The sequence below is a fragment of the Neocloeon triangulifer genome, unplaced genomic scaffold (genome assembly GCF_031216515.1).
Source record: "Neocloeon triangulifer isolate White Clay Creek 2 clone unplaced genomic scaffold, ASM3121651v1 ptg000014l, whole genome shotgun sequence".
Lineage (NCBI taxonomy): Eukaryota > Metazoa > Arthropoda > Insecta > Ephemeroptera > Baetidae > Neocloeon > Neocloeon triangulifer.
In genome coordinates, this window is record NW_026775556.1 from 3,665,229 (window position 1) to 3,686,023 (window position 20,795).

Below are 20,795 nucleotides of genomic sequence, written 5' to 3' on the forward strand. Positions count from 1 at the left end.
CGGCGTTTATTTGTCCTGAATTGTATCCTTTTTTGATTCAAATTGAAATTTGAGATTTGTAAACGGAATTCTGGGTTCCAAAATTCAATTAAAATGTTGGCTGCTAATTTAGTTGCAAATTGTGTTTATTGATATATCACAAAGGCAATTGCTGCCCATAACGGGATAATTTAATTGCAATAATTTCTAGCAAGGCTGAAACGGCGCAAAACTAACGACAGTCGATAGCATACACAATTTTAAAACTTGTACATTTTTGTAAAATTAACAAATAAATCAATAGTTTTTTATGGCTAAATTAAAATTTTAATGAATCTAAATTGAAAATTTGAAGCTAAAATTAACGGCGGAGCACTTTGTGTATCTCTAGAAATTCATTTTTTTTATCAGTTATTTTAAATGTCTTAGATTAAAATAATATTTGTTTTATAATTATAAAAAGGAATTTGGTGATTAGAATTCATCAATGGGAAGGGTAAGTCAAGGCTAAGTCAGAGGAAATTTTGCGAACAAAAACCTTGGGTTCACCGTAAAATTAATAGAGAAAATGGCAATGAAATAATTTAAATTATCCAAATGGTCCAGGATGAATGCCCAATTCTATTGACTGCTATATACTTTTTAGATTCAGGATTACCAGTTGAAAACTTTTAATTTCTTTTGTTATGTTCAATTATAGTCAAATAGACATGAAAAATTTATAATTTATTATTTTTTCTTGATTTGAAGACAATTTTACAATTTACACGCTTTTTTAAGAGGGGTTTGTGTTTAAATAACTCAGTGATTTGTCCACAGTTACAGGTTAATAAAGACAAATATAAATGTTAACTGCTAATTTTAGCGGTGCCAACGTGCAAATCTGCAAATCGAGCTGTTCTCGGCACGTGATTTGGTTGTTGAAATTTGTCCAAGAGCTAGCTGGTCTCATTACTAAACCTGCGGCAGTCCCACGCACACATTGCTTCTCTATACACATAATTATGTTAGTCAAGGATAAACACAGAGCTGCGCACAAAAAGTGCTGTATATTTTATCCGACGGGGATCGGCGTTTGTCGCTCGCCTCCCGTCGTCCTATCGCCTCGAATTATCTGCAGCTCTTTCTTTCTCAAAAGATTGGCATCATTAGGTTGGAACACGACAATATTTTTAGCATAATTAGCGCCGCGCCTTTGAATGAAAGAGGGCTGCAGAGACACAAAACGAATTTATACTCTTTCACTGTCAACTTGATTCCAGCCTATAATTAGTGAGATTAACAGCCGCTTTCATTATTTGCAGATTTCGATCGCTAATTCAGTTATAGAGGAGTGCAATTAATTACGGCCCACGCTTAATTAAAATGCAATGATCATTATAAGGTGGGGTGGATTAAAAACAAATATTAGGACGGGCACTTGATTTGTGTTTGTCATTAAATTGTTTTCCAGAAAAAGGGAAACAAATTTAATGTAACTTATAAAAGCTTCAATTCACTTGATATAGAGTGTAGCTTTTTTATAAAAATTTTACTATAAAATACTTTCAAGAGTTTTCATATGAATTAATTTTGACGTTTTAAAAAACCCCGAAAATTGGAGGTTTTCTTGAATTTTTTTGCATAAATTGAAGAAATAAATGTTTTACTTCTTTTTTTTAAATTTATTTTAAGGCACAATTAATTTATTTTCCCCTTCATTTCTGATGAATTATCTGAAATCATATCAGTCATAGTTAGTTTAATCGTCAAATATTGCTTAATTTTAGCTTTATTGGTGAAAAGCCGAAGTAAAACCTCCTAGCGTTTGCTGTGCTCCTGATACGAGGCAGAGCAAGAGATGCTCTTTCTGCCCCTTTCTTGCTTCATCTAGCTTGGCTTGCTTGCTCGTTCTTGCTCTGCCTGCGCTTGCTTCATCGCAGCGGCTTCTTTTGATAAAAGTGACGTATTTTTATTTAGAATTTATACAAAAATTAACTCATTTTCTGAAACGAATATTTCAAAAATATATATGCATGAAATTAAATCTCTTATTAATGGAAAACAATAAATTAGTAAAAATGATTGAATCTCAAAAGTTTTCTAAAATATATTTTTAAAATTTTTATTTTTAAATAAATATTTCCAATTCTTTATTTATTCTTTAATTTCGAATTTTCACAAATTAAAAAATTCTTATTGTTAGTAAAAAAAATTATTCTAGGTTATCAAATGATTTAAGATGTTATTAATTATTTTTGAAAATCTCAAAAATGTTCATTATTCATTTACTAGTTCCCCAGCATAATTGAACGACGCAATAACTTGAAGTCAAAAGATCATTTTGTACTTTTCATGTTATCAAACAGAAAAGTGTCGCCCCACAAAAAGAATTCGTGCCTCCAACAAATATTTGATTCGATTGTATCAAACAAACAGACCACGCTTTTTGCTGGGCTATTAACACAAATAGCTCAGCACGCTGCAAAATTGCCCAAGCAGATGTTGATGTTTCGCGAAATGCAGAGCAGCAATTCTTCCAAATCCACATGCAGGGAAGATGATCACGTGCAGTAAAAGTGTCCAATCGATCGATCGAATTGCACAATTTCGCTAATTGCCACTACGGGAGGGACAAGAGTAAAATTGTTGCTGCGTTTGTGTGTTTTGGCCAAAAATGCCACCGATCAGCGCTATAGTGATTATTTCGGTGTCTATTTTCGTCGCGCACTGCTAATCAAGCACATTTGCTCCACTATTTAATTAGCAATTAATTAATAATCAATACTTCCCATTGCAAGTCACTAAAGTAATCATTTCATTTGGCCTGGCCGTTCAGTCAGAAGTGACAAATTAGGTAGTTTTCTGATTTTAAATTAAATACCTTAAAACTTTGCTAACATTTCATGCTTTTCGTAGTCCTTTTCATTTTTTCTTTAATATGAACCATATAGATTTGATAAGTATAAAGTTCTGTCCTTTTTATTGGACTTATTGAACTTACAAAATAAAAATAAAATAAACGCAAATCAATTTAATATTGAATAAATTTTGTAGATTAACAGGTATAGAAAGGATAATTTTCCAAAAAACATTTTTATTTAGTACAAAATTAATGCATTTTTTTTTTTACTTCAAATTTATTTTCTAGTATTTTCAAGCGAGTGAATATCTGTTGTGGTTACAATAATGAAAGAGAAAATTTTAAGGGTTACACGTCTGCATTTTAAAACGTTAAGCAAGGTGCCTATACATTAACTGACCGCTCTTCTTCCAACAAGAGCACATTCTGCTCGTCCGCATAAAAAATTACATTCTGGAAGCTGCGTGACCGAATTTACATAAGATTATGAGACTCGTGTGGGCGTTCGCAGGTTTTCACGCAAGCGGGGTGAAAGACCTTAATTTTCGCAGGAGAGTCGCTGGAGAAAATTTTCAAAAAGAACAAATAGCGTTTACGTTTTATTAAAAGCCGAGTTCGTTTGGTTGAGAGGAAGGAAACGGCGATAATTGAGCTGGATGGGCGTGTGCGAAATAAATAAAATAGTCTCTCGAGAGACAGATGCCTCCTCGCTCGCCGAGGAAATTCACTCGCTGTCTGTTGCTATCTCGTTTGTGTAAAACGCTCGCCCATCAAACAGATGGTCGCAATTTTGACAGATTCAAACCCTTTCGACTTAAATTAGTAAAAATCAATGGCAAATTTAATCATTTTTCAGAATTGTGACTCTGTTTTGAGTTATTTTTTTAAATTATTTAACATCAGTCGTGAGTTGATTTGAAAACTGACAGTGCTCGATTTCCGCCTGAAAAAAATTAGTGGGCCGTCCATCGTGTTCGATTCGCATCATTATCGACTTTTAGAGGCTGTCAATTGGAAATCTGGAGACGGATAAAAATCGTGTTCCGCTCCGATAAGTAAAATTCATTCAAGCTGTTCGACACCCACACGCAAACGCCGCGAGTTTTATTTACGCACGCCGCGAGATGCCAAGGCCACTTCTTGGGGAGATGAGGAGCTCTGGAAATCCTCTCCAGCCTCTTTTCTCAATTTTCTCGCCAAGCAACGGGGCCGCTTTGTCCTCCCAAGCATAATCGTCTGATTTTATAAGGAATATTTATATTGAAAAGATTCTCATCATGTTAGTAAACTTGGAATATTTTTTATTGCAAAATTTTTGGGAAATTTGTTATATTTCATATATGAAAATTCATATATGATAATTGTTTTTCTTAAATCTAGTTAAGCTAATTTTGAAAATGTACATGCAATATTTAAACCATTTTCAAAATTCCAGATGATTTATTAAAAATAAAATAAGTTTTTCAAAATTCATTTTTGTATAGAAAAAGAATTGGAATAATTTTCAACTTCAAAATTCTATTTATTTCTTCTTTTAATGCGAGGTTCAACCTGGAACCAGATAAAAAAAATAAACACAATAAAATCATCTCATAATTTGTTAAAGAACTAACTACACGAGCAACAACTTTTTCCCAACCAAAATTAAATCCGATTTAAATGAGCAAAAAATTCAGACCGTACGAGTATAAACAATATCCAGAAAATGAATTTAAAAATCAGCTGAAAATTTACAAGCCATCAAGTTTTATGGAAGATGTTTTTGAATAATTCAAACAGCCAGCAACCATGCTAAATTGTTGCAGGAAACTTGATGACATGTCTTCGCATTATGAGAAGTAATTTAACGGAATCCCATTAAAAATTTTGCAAGGGTGAGAGAGTGACAATTTTAATGGCGCCGCCGAAGCAAGAAATTTACGACCTCGTTTTTGTCGTGCACTTAGCGTCCTTCGAATTGAGTCTTTTTATTTAATAATGCATTTCGCTGCAAAGGATGCACTGCTGACCCAGCAACCGACTGCGCTGCACAATACATAATTTCTTTTAACTATTTCCTAAGAAACACCCACTCCTGCGCGCGCTGTTTCTAGTATTCTAATGGCCATTAGAAACATGGTCGGGGATGGCATTAAATTATTATTCAAATCAATTTCTCGGAATGCACGGTAGCATTTTAATTATTGCCATATACGAGATCGCATATCTCTCCTGCATTTGATGTAATATTTAGATCGCCTTGAGCGCCCGCTGAGGATAAATTGTGCATAATGGAGCGTGCGCTGCTGATTGTTGTTCCACTTGTTTAGCCGCGGCGCACCAACAGCTCGAAATTGTAAATCAACACTGCCAAGCAATAAATTTACTTATTTGTTGCAATGCACACTCGATCGCCGCCGCTCTCGGATTTATTAAAACAATGCGCGAGTTGTTTTTGTCCGCGCGCGCGAGAGCTAAAAGAGGATTGGAATCGAACGCCTCCTGATTATCCATTCAGCTCTTTAGTTTGTGTCAAAGAGGTGCAGCCGCGGCACAATGGCACGAAACAATTGCCACGGGAATTACTGACGATTTCAATCCCAGCTGCGTGGAATATTAATTAGTTTAATGATGCATCAATTTGGCTTATCGAGAATTCACTTTTTTATTTATGTATATACGGCTCGGCGTTGAAAGAGAAACTATCTATAAAAGCAACAACTCAAAACACGAACAATTTTCCATCCTTATAAGAAGTAGTGAGTGCATGTGGGACCAGCATGGTCACGTTCCTCAGGAGCACAAGATTTATTATTCGTTTCAATTAAACTCTACACGTGCTTTTCACAAATGATTACATAAAATCTTTTTGATGCGCCTCGATAATGAGATTTAAATGTTGGAAACAAAATTTAAGGAATTTTGTTTTAAAATGGTCACTTCACAGATTTCATTTCTATTAAATTATACGATACCAATTATTAACAAAAAATCTTTGAACGTTTAATTTTCAAAATTTTTATATCTTATTTGAAGTTCCAGTTTTTGGATGTTATTTTAGGTGTAGATAAAAAAAAATTGGTTCTGATATAAGTTCTTATAGATATTTTTTAGTTAATGTTCATATGAATTTTTAGTCTATATAAGATACATAACAATATTTTGAGCCAATACAACGCTAATTTCTTGGTATTTATTCAAATTGAAGTTTGGCACAGCATTTTGTTCACAAAATTAAATTATTCTTACAATTTTTAAATTAGAAACCACAAAGAATTCTTATTATAATTAATTTATTTTTAGCTCTTTGAACTGTCCCTTGGTGGGAAGGGCAACCAACGCTGGTTTTGCACATTCAGAGCAGGAATTGTCAGAATCGGATGCGTGTTTGAAAGCATAGCGTAATTTATTTATTGAATCATTCAAAAGTTGACATTTTTTATAGGCTCGCCCTTTGCATTTCCCGCCACAGAGAATTTCACCAAATTCCCCGCGGACTTTTGCACTCCCACTCACGTGCGGTTTCCTCTTTTTGATAATGAAAGAGAATCAGAGACGAATATAGCTCTGGTAATTGCGGTCAAGATAATTATGAAGTGCTCCCCGCGCAACTCATTCAAATTCCGCTCATTCCAGCATGAGACCGAAATAACCTCGCGCGTCTCGCGGTTTCTAAAAGGCGATAATTGCGTGCAAAACAGCCCGTGTGTTCGTCGCTCTCGTCCGTGCACTTTGACGTCACTTTTCTTATCAGTTTCCTCTCCAGCATGAATGGAACTTAATCATCGCTACGATTCCGTGCGTAGAGAGGGACCAATGCTATATGCTCTGACAAGGTACTTGGTGAATCAAAGGAAAATACAATGCAAAATCAGAGAGTGGTTCGGAGATTTTTCAACGAGCGTTTTGTCAGCGACTGATGTCATTGGATTTTAGCTTTACGCTGATAAAATTACCACCATTTAAGGAATTTTTCTCCATTGATAAAGGCATTATGTGTTTATATCGCTGTGTTTTTTTTTCACAGTCCGCAACGAAAATCATTTAAAAAAATATCTTTCATTTGAATTTGAATTATTGACCACGACAAGATATAAAAATTAATTATTATTCCATTAATATGAGCCTAAGTTTAAGTTTTTTATATTAAGAGAAGGAAGATGTGCAAACAATTTTTATAAATTATTCTTAAGAAAGAAAGAAATTAATTTCAATTGGAGTTCTAAATCAATAAACTTTTGCAACGATATCCTTATTCTACTCGTATAGAAATATCTAAAACGCAAGATAAAATTTTATTACTACATATTTTCGTCTGGGCTTCTTTCTATACAAAAATTCTTAGAAATTTAAAATCTTCTATTCCTTGTTTTCAATTCCTGTTAGGTCAAAGACTTTGTCACTGTTGTTTTGAGTTGGTTAATTCTTCAATAATTTTGGCACCGAGCACGGGCTTTCTGGCTTTCACGCAGCCAGATTCCAGGGAGCAAATGTTTCCTGCTGACATAAACAACTGTGTGTGCGGCCAGACTGCGCAGATTTTGGCACCACCAGAGCAGAGCGCCAAGCAAAAATAAACACTCGTGATTCAACGCGAGAGGAGGGCTGAGAGTTTTGAAGTTAAATACCGGGAATCCTCGCGTCTTCCTCCTTGTCCGTATTATTTTTTTCCGCTGTTCGCGGTGTCTGCGGGGTGTATTTTTACGATTTTGAGAAGCAAAGTGTCGCCATGAGAGAGCGGTCGGTGTGTCTGTCGTTCGGACAGAAGGAGAGATGCGAGAGGGAGGCTTGACCGCGCGAGTGGGGGAATTCGAATCTATAAAAGCGCTCTCGGGTGCGCCCATTAGTTTCAGTTTTAATTTTCAACACAGCCATGCGGCTGGAGTCTCTTGTCGCCGAGCAGCAGCAGTGGCCACCCCCGCCGGGGGTTGCCATCAACGCCACCCAGCACTTTCTGGCACGCAGGGCCGCCTTTTTCGCCCAACACCAGCAACAGGTCGGTGCACTTTTGCAAACTAGGTCTAGCTGAACAAACTTCTGAGAAATGCTCTTTTTCTAAATTGGTGCGTAGCGAAATATGAAATGCATAGCGAGCGCTCGTAAATCCGTCCGACTCGTCTTTGGCGACGCAAAGATGTGTGTAAAATTAAACCTTTTCATTTCTGTCGCAATCTGCAGTTGGCGGCGTAAAACTTGTTATATGTTGAGTCCAAAAGAGATTTCACAAACTTAAAATTATTTGTGTTAGAAAAGTGGATAATAGCATAACTTCCAGGAGTTGGAATTAAAATATTAAATTGATTAAATATTTTGTGACTTTTCCCATTATTAAATCTTTATTTTGCTCAAAATATCAATATTTTTTAAAGATTTTATCTTTTGGAATTCATTTATTACTTTGTTCAATAAAATGCTTCATTTTTATCTCTTTTTAATTAATGTAGAACAATATAATATAAGTACTTTTATAAGACTTTGCCTGAATTTGAGTGGTTGTTGATCAGAAAAACAATTGATCAATAAAAAAACAGCCCTATTTTATCAGAAAAAAATACAGTAAATTTTTTGAAATTTAAATTATTTCACAATTAAATAAATTTTAAATTTTTTTTCTATATTTAAAAAGAAGCTAAGAATGAAAGCTAATATTTCCAATAAAAGCAAAATGTCAAATTCCATTCGTTGAAAACAAAATATTGAAGCCGAATCTTCCCTTTTTCGGTCTGTCTTTGAAGAATGAATCGTCTTTGCCGAGGAGAGAGAAACCTCTGACACTGGAGTTCTTTTCTCGGCAGTGTGGTGTTACATAACAGCAACTTATCAAAGTCAATACTCGAAGAAAAATAGAGCCGGACTTGCTGCTCACAAAGCACAATACAGTGCGTACACAAACCATAAATAACGGGCGCAGCTTCCAATTCGTCGCCCTCTGTGCAAGAGCCGCAAGTCATTGCCAAAGACCTGACTTTTCTTATTTTAGCCCTTCTCTCCTCGGGCAACTTTTTTACGCGCCAATTTCTTCTCCTTGGCACAGTGGCCTATTTTGAAAAATGGAAAGAAACGGGCCTAGGACGCTGCGGCGGCGATTCGCAATTTCGCGCTTTGATGGGGTGGCCAATTACTTTGGCGACTTGGCGGACCCACGCGAATCCTTCAAGCGTCCCCATTAGATTTTTGCTTTCACCTGTTGGCTATTTCGGGTCTGGACTCGCCTCGCCTGTCTTCCGCTTTCTTTAGAGGGGCAAGGTTGACACTGCGCTTGATTGACACGCTCACTCGGGGCGGGTTTTGTAAACATGTCAGGGTTAAGTGCGACACAAATAAAGTAAATCCCGTAAATCTGCTTATGTGGATAAAATTTAATCTGCAAGAGTTCATTTTGAGATTTGTTGCAAGAAGCATTTTTATATATAAATAAAAAAAAATGCAATTTTCAATGTTAGTAGAGGAGATGAATATTAGTAAGGAATGATGATCATTTTTAAATCCAGTCAAATCTACTTATGCAACCAAACTAATTCCAATAAATCAGAATTTAATAAAATCATTTAAATTTATTTACCGTTTCATTTAGAAAACAATGGCATAAAAATTAAAAAAGTAAATAAAATGAAAAATTAATTAAATATTTAAGTACCTTAGATATTTTTATTAAAATTGATTTTTCTTCAAATAAGAAACTGGACAAAAACATTAATTTTAGATCATTTTTGTATAAATTAAAAACTTTTAATATACATAACTTCAGCCACCAATATTGAATTAAATAAAAAATTAAACTATAATCAACAATCAACTAAAAGAAAATTTATCTATGCACCTATACAAATTTAACTGAAATGACGAACACACTTATCACTTCTTAATTTAAAATTTAAAATGTAGTATGTAGTTGACAAAGTTTACTGCGTTTGCCATTTAGGTAGAAACTTTTGTGAGTCACCTGGTGAGCGACGACGCGAGCCCTTGCAATCAATTAACGTCACGTAGTGACTTAATTTTCAAGCAGTCGGTTTTTCCTTTTGGCGGCCGTTCAATTCCATACGACTTGGCCTTAAAATTTCAAGTGTTTCGCTTCAAAAGAAGATCCGACTAAACCTGCGTCAGCGGCAAACTACCTTTCAACGAAAACCAAAGTGTTAAAATTGCAAAGGTGCGAAATCCAGGTCCGTGCGTCTATCTATGCAACAGTGCAGGCACCGCGAACCGCCGAAGGTCACGTTGTTATGTTTTCACGGTAAAAATGGCAACAGAGCGGACACGATCATTACGTCTCGGTGTTGGTGCCTGACGGAGCTCGCGGCCGCTTCTCTCTCAACGCAGTTCGGCCGCCGATTCGGCCGGACAGACAAATGAGTTGCGAAGGCTCTTCTGCCCAAGTCGCGAATTGCTGCTCGCGAATTCGGCGAACACCTGCTGATTGAGGCTCGTCAGGGCTGCGACGAAGGTAAGCCCCGAGCAACCAGGAAAACGCAGTGAAGCGCGCATGTAACTCCTCTCGCGGGTGGGCGTGGATTTTGATTACTTAATTTTAGCGAATTTTCTTCGAGTTTGCCGGAATTTATGGTGGGCTGGTCACTTTGCTGTCAATTCATATTTATTGCGAGAATATTTTGTTAAAATTAAAGCTTGGCTCAACAAATTTGTTTCTCTCTTATGCCCATTGGCAACAAAAAATTTATTTTTTTACAGAAATTACACCATAATAATTTAAATAACTTGAATATTAAAAAAATATTTGATTTTCCAGAATTTTTATGATTTTAATGGATGAAAAATTGATGATTTCAATTAAAATTGCCTTAAGTGGAAACATTTTAGATAATGTAATTTTAAGCTGATAAAATATGAGCGACAAAATAAGTTGTTTCAGGTGAATATAAATAATAATTATTTTAGCTTCCAATCTATAAGTTTTAATTCAACTTCATTAAATATTTTTTTCCTATATTTAGCGATAAAATAACTTTTTAGGTTTGTCTTTCCAAAAGTTTCAGAATTTCTATTTTTTAATTTTCTTTTACTTCATTTCACTGCAACGCAAAAATAAAAAGGCTCAATAAATCAAAGTCTGTGCTGCTTGTTTAAAAAAGGAAACCGAAATTGCAATGCCCAAATTAGTCTGGGTCGATCTTTCTTCTTATTTCACAGAGTCCGTTAATTACATTCGAAAAAGGCGAAAGACAAAAACGAGGAAGCGCCGCGCCGTGCATGTTATCGAGCGGTAAAACCACTTCCAAAAAAGTAAGAATAAACCCAACAACGCAATTATCGGACATGCCCTATCAAATTTGCGCAGTGCGTCCCTTATTCGGTGCGCGCGACCAAGAACAAATTTTCTCAGCGCACAGCACAATTACCGGCGTTTGCCTCCATAAATCTCGCGAGCGCTGTAATTTATGCAAATATTTCGATGGCGGAACGCGAGACGGACGGGGGAAGATGGCTTGCTGTGATTTTTAATTAGCTGCCATAAATCGCTAGAATAATAATAATAATACACCTCGACCTTTCTGCGCACTTCATTATGCGAATTAATGACCTACGCACTGATTGCGAAATTTGCTGGAAGAGATTTATGGCGATTTTCCCACCTTTTACCTTTATTACCAGTGTATCAATTAAATTTTTTTAAATTGGATAAAACTGAACAGTTTTTGTGTTTAAGTTCCAAATACCAAGGAATTTAAAATTTGATGCACTAAAAATAAATAAAACTATTTAATTATTTGTTTGAAAAGAAGATTTAATTGAAAAGAAATATTTAATTTTTTTTTTAAATTGTATTAGAATGCAAATTTTATTAAGTTACATTGAAATAAATTATTTGCCACTTTTAATTAATCGAGGAATAAATTAAACGAAATTAATTATTATTATTTTATATACCAGCAACCGAAAGTGATCGAAACATGTATTACATTTCTACTTTTGACTATTGCGAAGCTCAAGAACAATTTATTCATGAATCGGCTGCACAGGTTGTCTTTTTTTCAATAAGTGCCTTCCTCTCTCTGTCGACTATTTAACCTTTAACACGTGAGATCACCCGACGTCAGACTCTCTCGCGGCAGATTTTGATTATAAATGACGAGCAGCGAGCGGCAGGAAACAAAACTCACAACATTTCGCAGTGAGTCACGCCAAATAGGTGGAGTGCCTTTGCATTCGGAGCGCGTGCGGCTTTTTGTGAGGCCAACGCAAGAGATGCTCCTTGACAATGGGCACTGGCGCCAATGACTGCGGCTAAATTGAAATTAAGTGTCGTGCACCGAGCTAGTGCTGCTTCCATGAGGGCTCAATTGAACTGGCGCGCCATGTGTGTTCCTAGATGAGTGGCTAAAATCGTTAACTTGATCAACTACGAAATTCCGTCAAAAATAAAACAACGAGCATAAGGGCTCTAAAGAAAAATGTGCTGGTGGGACAAACAATAAAACATTTTTTTTTTCATTTAATCTGAAGTTGACCAGAGGCTAATTAATTTTTATCGGTTATTTCTACTTTTGTCATGAATAAATAAGACTTTTTAGTGTTTATGTCAGTAACTCAAATTGCTACACTAACTAAGTTTCATCATGAGATAAATAGATTTTTTTTATCTAAAATTATATGCATGACATCTTCAAGAAGAATTGTCGAGTTTTTTAGATGCTGATATTTATATACGTTCTAATTTTTATTTCAGTACTGTTCCCCTATATCAATAATTACAACCAAAATTTTTATTAAATTAATTTTAGGTAATATTTTCTTAAAAAAATAATTGCTATTAATGAATAAAATATTATTTATCTAGGAAAGCATCAAAATATTTGAATTTGTTAGTTGATGCGACGTTTTCACCATTTCAAAATGATATATTGATATTAAGTAACTGGTATTTGCTAAGATCTCAGCTTAGAATGATATAGGATTTGCGTTGAGTAAAAACACGTGCTGGTGTATTAATTAAACTGCGTGACAAACAAATTTTCAGTTCTAGAGGTCCAAGGGCTTGCAAGTTATTTTCAAGACAAGGTGACTGGTTAATAATTGGCCCTCGTGGAAAACAAGCCGAATTTCGGTTTTATTGACGCGGATCTGCTTTTTAATCTGCCTGACTCATCTGCCCCGAGGGCTGCTCTCGATTTGCATTTCAAACACGCCACTCTGGTGAGCAATTTGAATTCGGTTCGATTCCCTATCTGCAATAAACCCTCCGTGCTTTTTTTACTTTTAATTGATGTTTGGCCGTGGTGATTCACCAACAGGTATGCGATAATACTTTTTCGTGCCGCGATGACTAACGCTGTGTATACTCGCTATCGCGTATATTTATTCGCATTTTTTCTGTTGGCGCGCGCGTGATAAAAGTGGAGTGCCGGAATAGGGCCGAAAAGAACAAGGCCGAAAATGGCTGAGCGGAACAGGGCCGAAAAGGAATAGGGCCGAAAAGGAACAAGGCCGAAATACCGGTGCAAACAAACTAGGAAGAACCGATTTTTTTTGGGAAATCACCGCGATTACCGTGTTATGTCAACCCGCCATCCCAATAAGAAATGGAACGCCTCGGGTCTCAGGACACAAATTTTTTTATCATTGTCCTTATAAATCAAAGTAAGAAATATCTCATGTCAAAGGGCATCGCCGTAGAATTCCGAGAGCGATTTGGCTGCCTGAAATTCCTCCGTGGACAAAACAAAGGGGTCGGTGAGGTGGCCACCCTCGCCCTCCAGGACAAATATGTTTTTTATATTGTAACTAAGCAGTTTTCCAAAGGCAAGAGGCCAACACTTGAGGACTTCCGGACTGCTGTCGTAACACTGGCCGAGCTATGCGCCACGCTTGGGGTGGCTAAGCTAGCTATGCCTCGCATTGGTGCCGGCCTCGACAGGTTGCCGTGGCACCAAGTCAAGCACATCATTGTCGAAGCGTTTGCTGGCTCCAAAACCCAAGTCCTTGTCTACCTTCGTCCGGACGAACGACTTTTGTACTCAACTGTGGCCGCCGCCCCGATCGGACCAAAGATGGATGCGCCCGCCGTGTCCGCTCCTCTCGCCGCTGCACCGGAGCAGTCTGTTTCTACTTTTAGCACCATTTCGAGGGTGAAGCAGACTTCGAAGAAATCGGCGACCGACCGACTGGCGTCTGACCTGGCCAAAAAGCAGAGGCAGGTGGCCTCGAACGTCACTCCCAATTCATCATCCCCCGGGCGAGGCGGTGCCCTTAAAGCCGCCGCCGTTACAGTCCTCCCAGAGAAGGGTGGGCCGACATTTGGGCGCAGTACGGAAGCCTGTGAGGAGACTGGGGCACCCTTTCCTTCTGCGCCCAATCCCACCCCATCACTTCCCTCAGGTGAGAAAATTCAAAATTTCTCTCCTCCGGTGGCCACTCTGGTCAACGGAGAGCAAATTACTGCTCCTGACTGTGGTGGAAGTTTCAGCTCCACATCTGATGTTGTTGCCGAGGCCGGCAAAAATGAACCTCTTACATTCACCACTCCCAACATTACTGCACCTGCTGCCGGGGTTTCTGCAGCAAGCGAAGCTGGTCCAACGCTGCGCTCCGCAACCGCATCTAGACAGACACCCGCCCTGAAGCAACCAGCAACAAAAATTCCCTCCCCAGTAATTCTCCCGGCTGCCACATCAGGACCGAAAAAAAACCTCCCTCGCTCAAATCCTCCCGCCCGACTAAAATAGGAAATTTTAGTGATAAGTCTAACAGCTTCCAAGTTTTATTAATTAATGCACAGGGGATTAATACATCAAAAAAATTATCACTTTTTGAAAATTACATTACTACTTTAGAAAACCAACCAACAATTTTAGGTATATGCGAAACTTGGTTGGATTCCATTGATATAAAATGTTTGAAAATTTCTAACTTCTCATTAATTACTTATTTTGGCAGAAACAAACAGAGCCGGGGGGGTGTTGCTCTATTGATAAATGACAAATGCAAACTTAAAACAAAAATTCATAAATTCAAATCTGTTGAATCAGCTTTTGAGATTTGTTCTCTATCAGTTCAAATTGAAAATAGGGATATCCAACTAATTCTTATTTATCGACCATCCAATAACTTAAATAATAGCTATTTACAATTAACTGAATTTTTTGATAGATTAGAATTAGTATTAGAGCAATGTGTGCAATCGGCGGACAAAGAGATAATAATATTTGGCGATCTTAATATAGACTTACTTAAAGACAATCCCCAAACAGAAAAACTCGTTAATATTTTGGCCTCCTATAATTTTAATTTTTTAAATAATTCAGTGCCAACCAGGATTTTTAATGGTGCAGTTAGTCTGCTTGATCACTTTTTTTCTAATTTTGATTGCCCAAATAACTGTGAAGTTCAAAGAGTAGATTTTTCGGACCATGATGTGGTCTCATGTACATTTCAAATTAAATATAAGACTATAAATGACAAGTGGATTTTTTCCAGAAATTTTTCTGAAGAAAATTGGCAATTATTTTATGACAGTTTGTTACTTCAGGACTGGATAGATGTATATACAAAATCCTCAGTACATGAAAAAAGTGACGCGTTTATGAGTAAATTAATATATCTACATCATGCTGCCTTTCCTATGACGAAAAAATTAATTCGAGGCAACAAAACTGATAAAGTCCATCTCTCTGATCACACTAAGCTCCAGCAACACAGAGTCCGTGAACTAGGTGAACAAATTAGATTATTCAATAAATTTCGCAATCAGCCCAACGTAACTTTTGATATTAACAAATTTACGGACCTAAAACAAGAATACAAATCTTTGAAGCACTATTTAGCATTTTGTATTAAAAATGATGCAAGGACATTGCATGATCGTAAAATTGATAATGCACCAAATAAAGGTAAAGCTGCATGGACTATTGTTAAAAAAATAACTGGTACCTCAAATATAAATAATAATACCAAAATTGCTACTTTGGTGATTAATGATGAAAAAATAAATGACTTGGGGAAAATAGCTAATTTGTTAAATAATAAATTTGTAGAAAAAACTCCTCCCGTGGATGAAAATTCTTTATCGTTGGCCTCCGCTACGATTGAAAATAACCTGGCCAGTTTATTTTGCATCTCTCTGACAAACATAGATGAAATTCTGTTTGTTATTAATCATTTTAAGTCTAAAAACAGCACCAGTTGGGATGAAATTTCTGTTAGTACACTTAAAAATATTGCCCCATTTATTGCTGCTCCACTTTGCCATTTAATAAACGAGTCGTTCATTCAGGGAATTTTCCCTAATAACTTAAAAACAGCGAAAATTACTCCACTTTATAAAAAGGGTGAAAAAACTGATCCTAATAATTATAGACCTATAGCAATTACTTCTTCCATATCTAAAGTATTTGAGAAAATTTTTTTAAACCGCTTAGAACATTATTTTGAAGAAAATAACTTACTATCTAATAAACAGCATGGATTTCGCAAAAGGAAATCTACCTTAACTGCACTATTTGATATGATAACTGAAGTGTATGAATGTGTTGAGAAACGTGAAAAAGTAAATGTAATCCTCTATGATTTTTCAAATGCATTTGGTTGTCTCGTGCCCGAAATTTTGCTTAAAAAATTGGAAATTTATGGTCTTGATAGGGTTGCTTTATCATGGATAAGCAGCTTTTTAATTAACAGAAAGCAATATGTTCAGTTTAAAACATTTGATGTAAATAATGTTGAGAAACTCATACAATCTGATTTGATATCTAGTTCAATGGGAGTCCCGCAGGGTACTACCCTGGGTCCTTTTGGCTGGACCACTTATAGTAACGATTTTCCATTATACATTATTATTGCATGTCTTATTCTGTTTGCCGATGATTCTTCAGTCGTTGTTAGAGCCAAATCAAATGAGGAAGTAAATTCAAAAACAATTGAGGTTAATAACCAAGTAGTAAATTTTGCTAAGAATAATTTCCTAAAATTAAATGCATCCAAAACCAACCTCTTGCAAATTCACACACCCCAAACTAGAAATTTAGTGCAACCGCAAGTTTTTATTTGTGACGAATTAATTAATGTCTGCAATGAGGGTAAAATCCTAGGCGTTTTTTTGTCGGATACTCTGAGCTGGCATAAACAATGTGAAACGGTGGTGAATAAATTACGAAGCACCGCCTTTATGTTTACAATGCTGAGATGCCATTTGTCGAAAGACAGATTGCGAGTGGTTTATTTTGCCTATGTTCAAAGCCATATTTTATATTCAATTGTTATTTGGGGTGGCTCGCCTTACATGGAGCAAGTATTGGTGGCTCAAAAAAGAGTAATTCGATCAATGGCAGGCACAAATTATTTGAGACATGTACTGCCACTTGATTCCTGTAAACCGCTATTTCGTCAATTTGATATTTTACCAGCATACTGCCTGTATATCCTAGAATGTATGAAATTTGTTCAAAAATACCCTGAGAAATTTAGATTAAAAAAAGATGTTCCGGATGCAAAGTCGTATAATACGAGAGGTGCAGTGACCAATGACTGTGACCTTTTTGTTGAAAGCACCTCATTGACTATGACATGTCAAAACCCTCTTGTAATGATTGCAAAAATATTTAATCATTTTCCGAATATAATAAAAGATAGAATTAAATGCAAAGATTTTCAGAAACTTGTTAAAAAGGTGTTGAATGATAATTTGTTTTATGATCGGTTCGAATTTTTCGGACATACTTTTAATTAGCATGTAATGACTTGACGTGTTCTACGGGCAACATTAACTTGTTTTGGAGGTATTTTTTTTGCATGTTGATGACTGTAAATTTGTGCTCAAATGAATAAAACTATTATCTAATCTAATCTAATCTAATCTAAATTATTTAATATGTGGTAGGGAGGAAATTTTCAGTTTCCTGGTTTTATTTATGCTGGAAACACGTGAACCAAAAACTGACCAGCAGACTTGAAAACTCAATATTAAGGAGAGCTTTTGCAAAAAATTGACCCAATTAATTTTGCTCTACATTTTAGCATTGGATTTTTTATGTCAGTTCCAAGGAGACATAGTTAAGACAAAAATGAATTTGTTAGGAGAACCAAATTTTTGAAATTTAAATTTAGCATTGTTATGAGAATTTCCTAGATTTTTTTTTTTTTTCAAAATAAGCTTTTTTTCAAATCAATAGGTCAGTGGACATAAAAAATTTACAATGATCTTATAGGAAAAGGTTGAGAAGTTTATACACATAAGTGATAAGTTTCCTGGACAAATAATTTCTTGAAAGATCTTTTCCGAGTTCCGATGCAGTATGGTTTTTTAAGCTGTGCAAGAGATCAACTTATCTTCATCTTGTTGTCCCCCAAATTTATGTGATTTTGTGATTATGTGTCTCGCCCAAAATGAAGATTTTTTGCGAAATCTTGTGTAAAATCAATTTTCATCTATTTTGCAATGCGAAACGGCCGCATGACGGATTTTGATATTGACGCGCAAAGGATTGAATGTTCGCTGAGCTGAACGCGCTCGCGGTTATCGGTTATTTTTCAGCTTTCGGCCTTGTTCCTTTTCGGCCCTATTCCTTTTCGGCCTTGTTCCGCTCAGCCGTTTTCGGCCTTGTTCTTTTCGGCCCTATTGCGGGACTCCATAAAAGTGTTGTTCCGCAGGAGGAAATATTTCTAGAATAAACAGACGCACAATAATTCTCGTTGCTCGCTCGCGAGACTGTCCTAAGAAGGAAATATGTCTGCGACACTTCATCTTCTTTGTGCTGTAAAAAGTAGAAACAAATAAAGATTGGCGCCGCACGTATAGGAAATAATGTTGGTAAAAAATTACCAACAGATGAACGAGGAAAAGTTTCATTTAATCCGCTTTCGTACTTGTTTCGGTGAGTCAGTGTCAGTCTTGGACGTTTTGGTTTGTTTAAAACGGAACAAAACTTAAATGCCTTTTTTGTTATATGCGGAGAGAAACTTTGATTTTCATCATAAAGATGTTAATTGACTTAAATTTTTAAAAACAATTGGTAACAGAAAACTTGAAAAGTAAGACAAACACTAAATTTTATTGATTTACAGCGATATATTAAAAATTATTATTGAAAATTCAAGTCGCTCATAATCGAACCATATTATTTGGTTTCTTTTATAGTATATATTATATAGGTTTTTCGATTTCAATTGGTTCTTGATGGGAAAAGGAAATTTCATTTTCATTTTATTACTATTGTGCTGCATTATACGTGATTAAAAATGGATTTTTTTTTTAAGGATCCTTAAAAATGTCATGAGCAAATTTTTTATGTAAAAAGTTCCAAAATAAAATTGAAATTTTAAAATACAATCCATAAAAATTTGCGTAATTTGCTATATTAATCTTCAATTATGTCAATTTCAAATTAAAATTATTTCTATAAATAACATTTATTTGGGGATATTGAAATGAATTTTTGATAAAAAAAAAAAAAATACACGTCTATTTATAACTGAATCTTTGTTCTTTGTGATAAAAATTTTCAAATATTTTGAAAGTCCCAGTTTAAAGATTAATATTTAAATAAAACAATCATACAGGTCTGTTGATTAAAATTTTTAACGAATCAAAATCTGTTCGTCCTCCTTTGAAACATTATTTTTTTCCAGAAATTTCCTCTTCACGTCCTGGTTTCAGCGGCGCCTTTCACAGCTCTCGCTTTAATTGTAGGCGTCGCAAGTCACCAGACAAAACGCGTGGCCAATATACACAGTCATACATATAATTTTTCCGATCGCAAAGAAGCGCACGCCGTGTCGCTGACGCAATTTATGCATGGGCACATAACAGTGAATGAACGCTGAGTCACATCGCTCTGTAGGAGAGCAAGAGAGAGAGAGGGGCTTTGCATCTCTAGGGTGGGGTTCCCCGTCCGGCGCGGACAGGACTTTTGATCCGCCGGACCGGAACCAAAGGTCCAGTCTGCCCGGTGCTTTGCTCTCAACCAGGTCTAACGTAAGCCATGGACCGACGCGTTTTTCTGCACTGAAACCGAAAAAAATGCTCTCCACCTCTTTCCAAATGAATTTCCCACCGCACAACCAACTCATCCACCAGGTAGGAAGTTTCTAAAATTAATAAAATATTTATATATTTTATTAAATAACCGATTCAGAAATTTACCAACAAACGCACTGTGGGGTCGAGCGCTCTGGAATATTTTAAATAGTTTGTGGAATTGCTGCGGTTGGCAACAAGCCGGATTTTGAAAACGTGGTCGCGCGCCAATTTGGCCTTTGTGTGATGCAAAACGGCGTGAACGTTTATTATAACGAGAAGTGCCCACGCACACACGCGAGGCTCCCCATGTACAAAAGTAAAGCAGCTTTCACCTTCATCCACACCTCCGTTCGTCCTTGCACTCTGAGAGCCGCCCTGCGCGTTCAATTGATAATCGCTCAGCTCGTCGGCCTTTTTTGAACCAAGTGCGCACATTGGAAAACATCACTCGGTGTGTTATGGATTTCCTATCAAAGGCAGTTTGCATTCCTTTTGTTTGCTGCAAATTTCGCTCCCACGCGAAACGTTTTAAAACATATTTCTGCTTCAATTGGAAGTCATTTCTGCTGAATTTATGATACACTTATTCAATTCAATGCACCGTAAAATTTTATTATCCCCTCACAGCTAAACGATTTTTCTTGTGTTGTCTATCAATTGATGCCAAATCTTTTAGCTGGAAGCGAACAAAAGCTTTTAACCTTAAATTCATACACAATTGGATGGAAAATCTTGAATCATTTTCAATTACAAAACAGATTCAAGTTGTTAGGCGTGGAATAAAAGAAAAACATGAAATCAACCTAATTTTTTTGTAATATTTATCATGTGTTTTTGTTAAATAATATCGACAAAAAAGTGGCAGGTGAAAATAGTTTATCATTTCATAGGCCAGAATCATCATTTTTTTTAAAACGAATTTTTTTTTTAAATAATTGTCCAGAGCCGGCAATTTGTTGGAGAATAAAAAATAGAAACTAAAAATATTTGTATTTATAGTAAATCGTTTCATATCAAAATTTA

At 36.0% G+C, this 20,795-nt stretch overlaps 1 protein-coding gene across 6 annotated transcripts in view; it reads left to right on the plus strand.

The window, feature by feature from the left end:
* LOC132200007 (NAD(+) hydrolase sarm1) overlaps nt 1-20,795 on the plus strand; it is a 48,692-nt gene that overhangs the window by 8,768 nt on the left and 19,129 nt on the right. The window contains exon 1 of one of the 6 annotated variants that reach the window (XM_059625158.1): nt 7,647-7,796. The exons of 3 other annotated variants lie outside the window; for them this stretch is intronic. In XM_059625158.1, coding sequence (XP_059481141.1) covers nt 7,674-7,796 — 123 coding nt within the window. In that variant the 5' untranslated portion in view covers nt 7,647-7,673. Of the gene's footprint in view, nt 1-7,646; nt 7,797-10,112; nt 10,248-19,677; nt 19,830-20,795 lie in introns of those variants that run through there. 2 more of the 6 variants (XM_059625164.1, XM_059625161.1) reach the window with 2 other exon arrangements.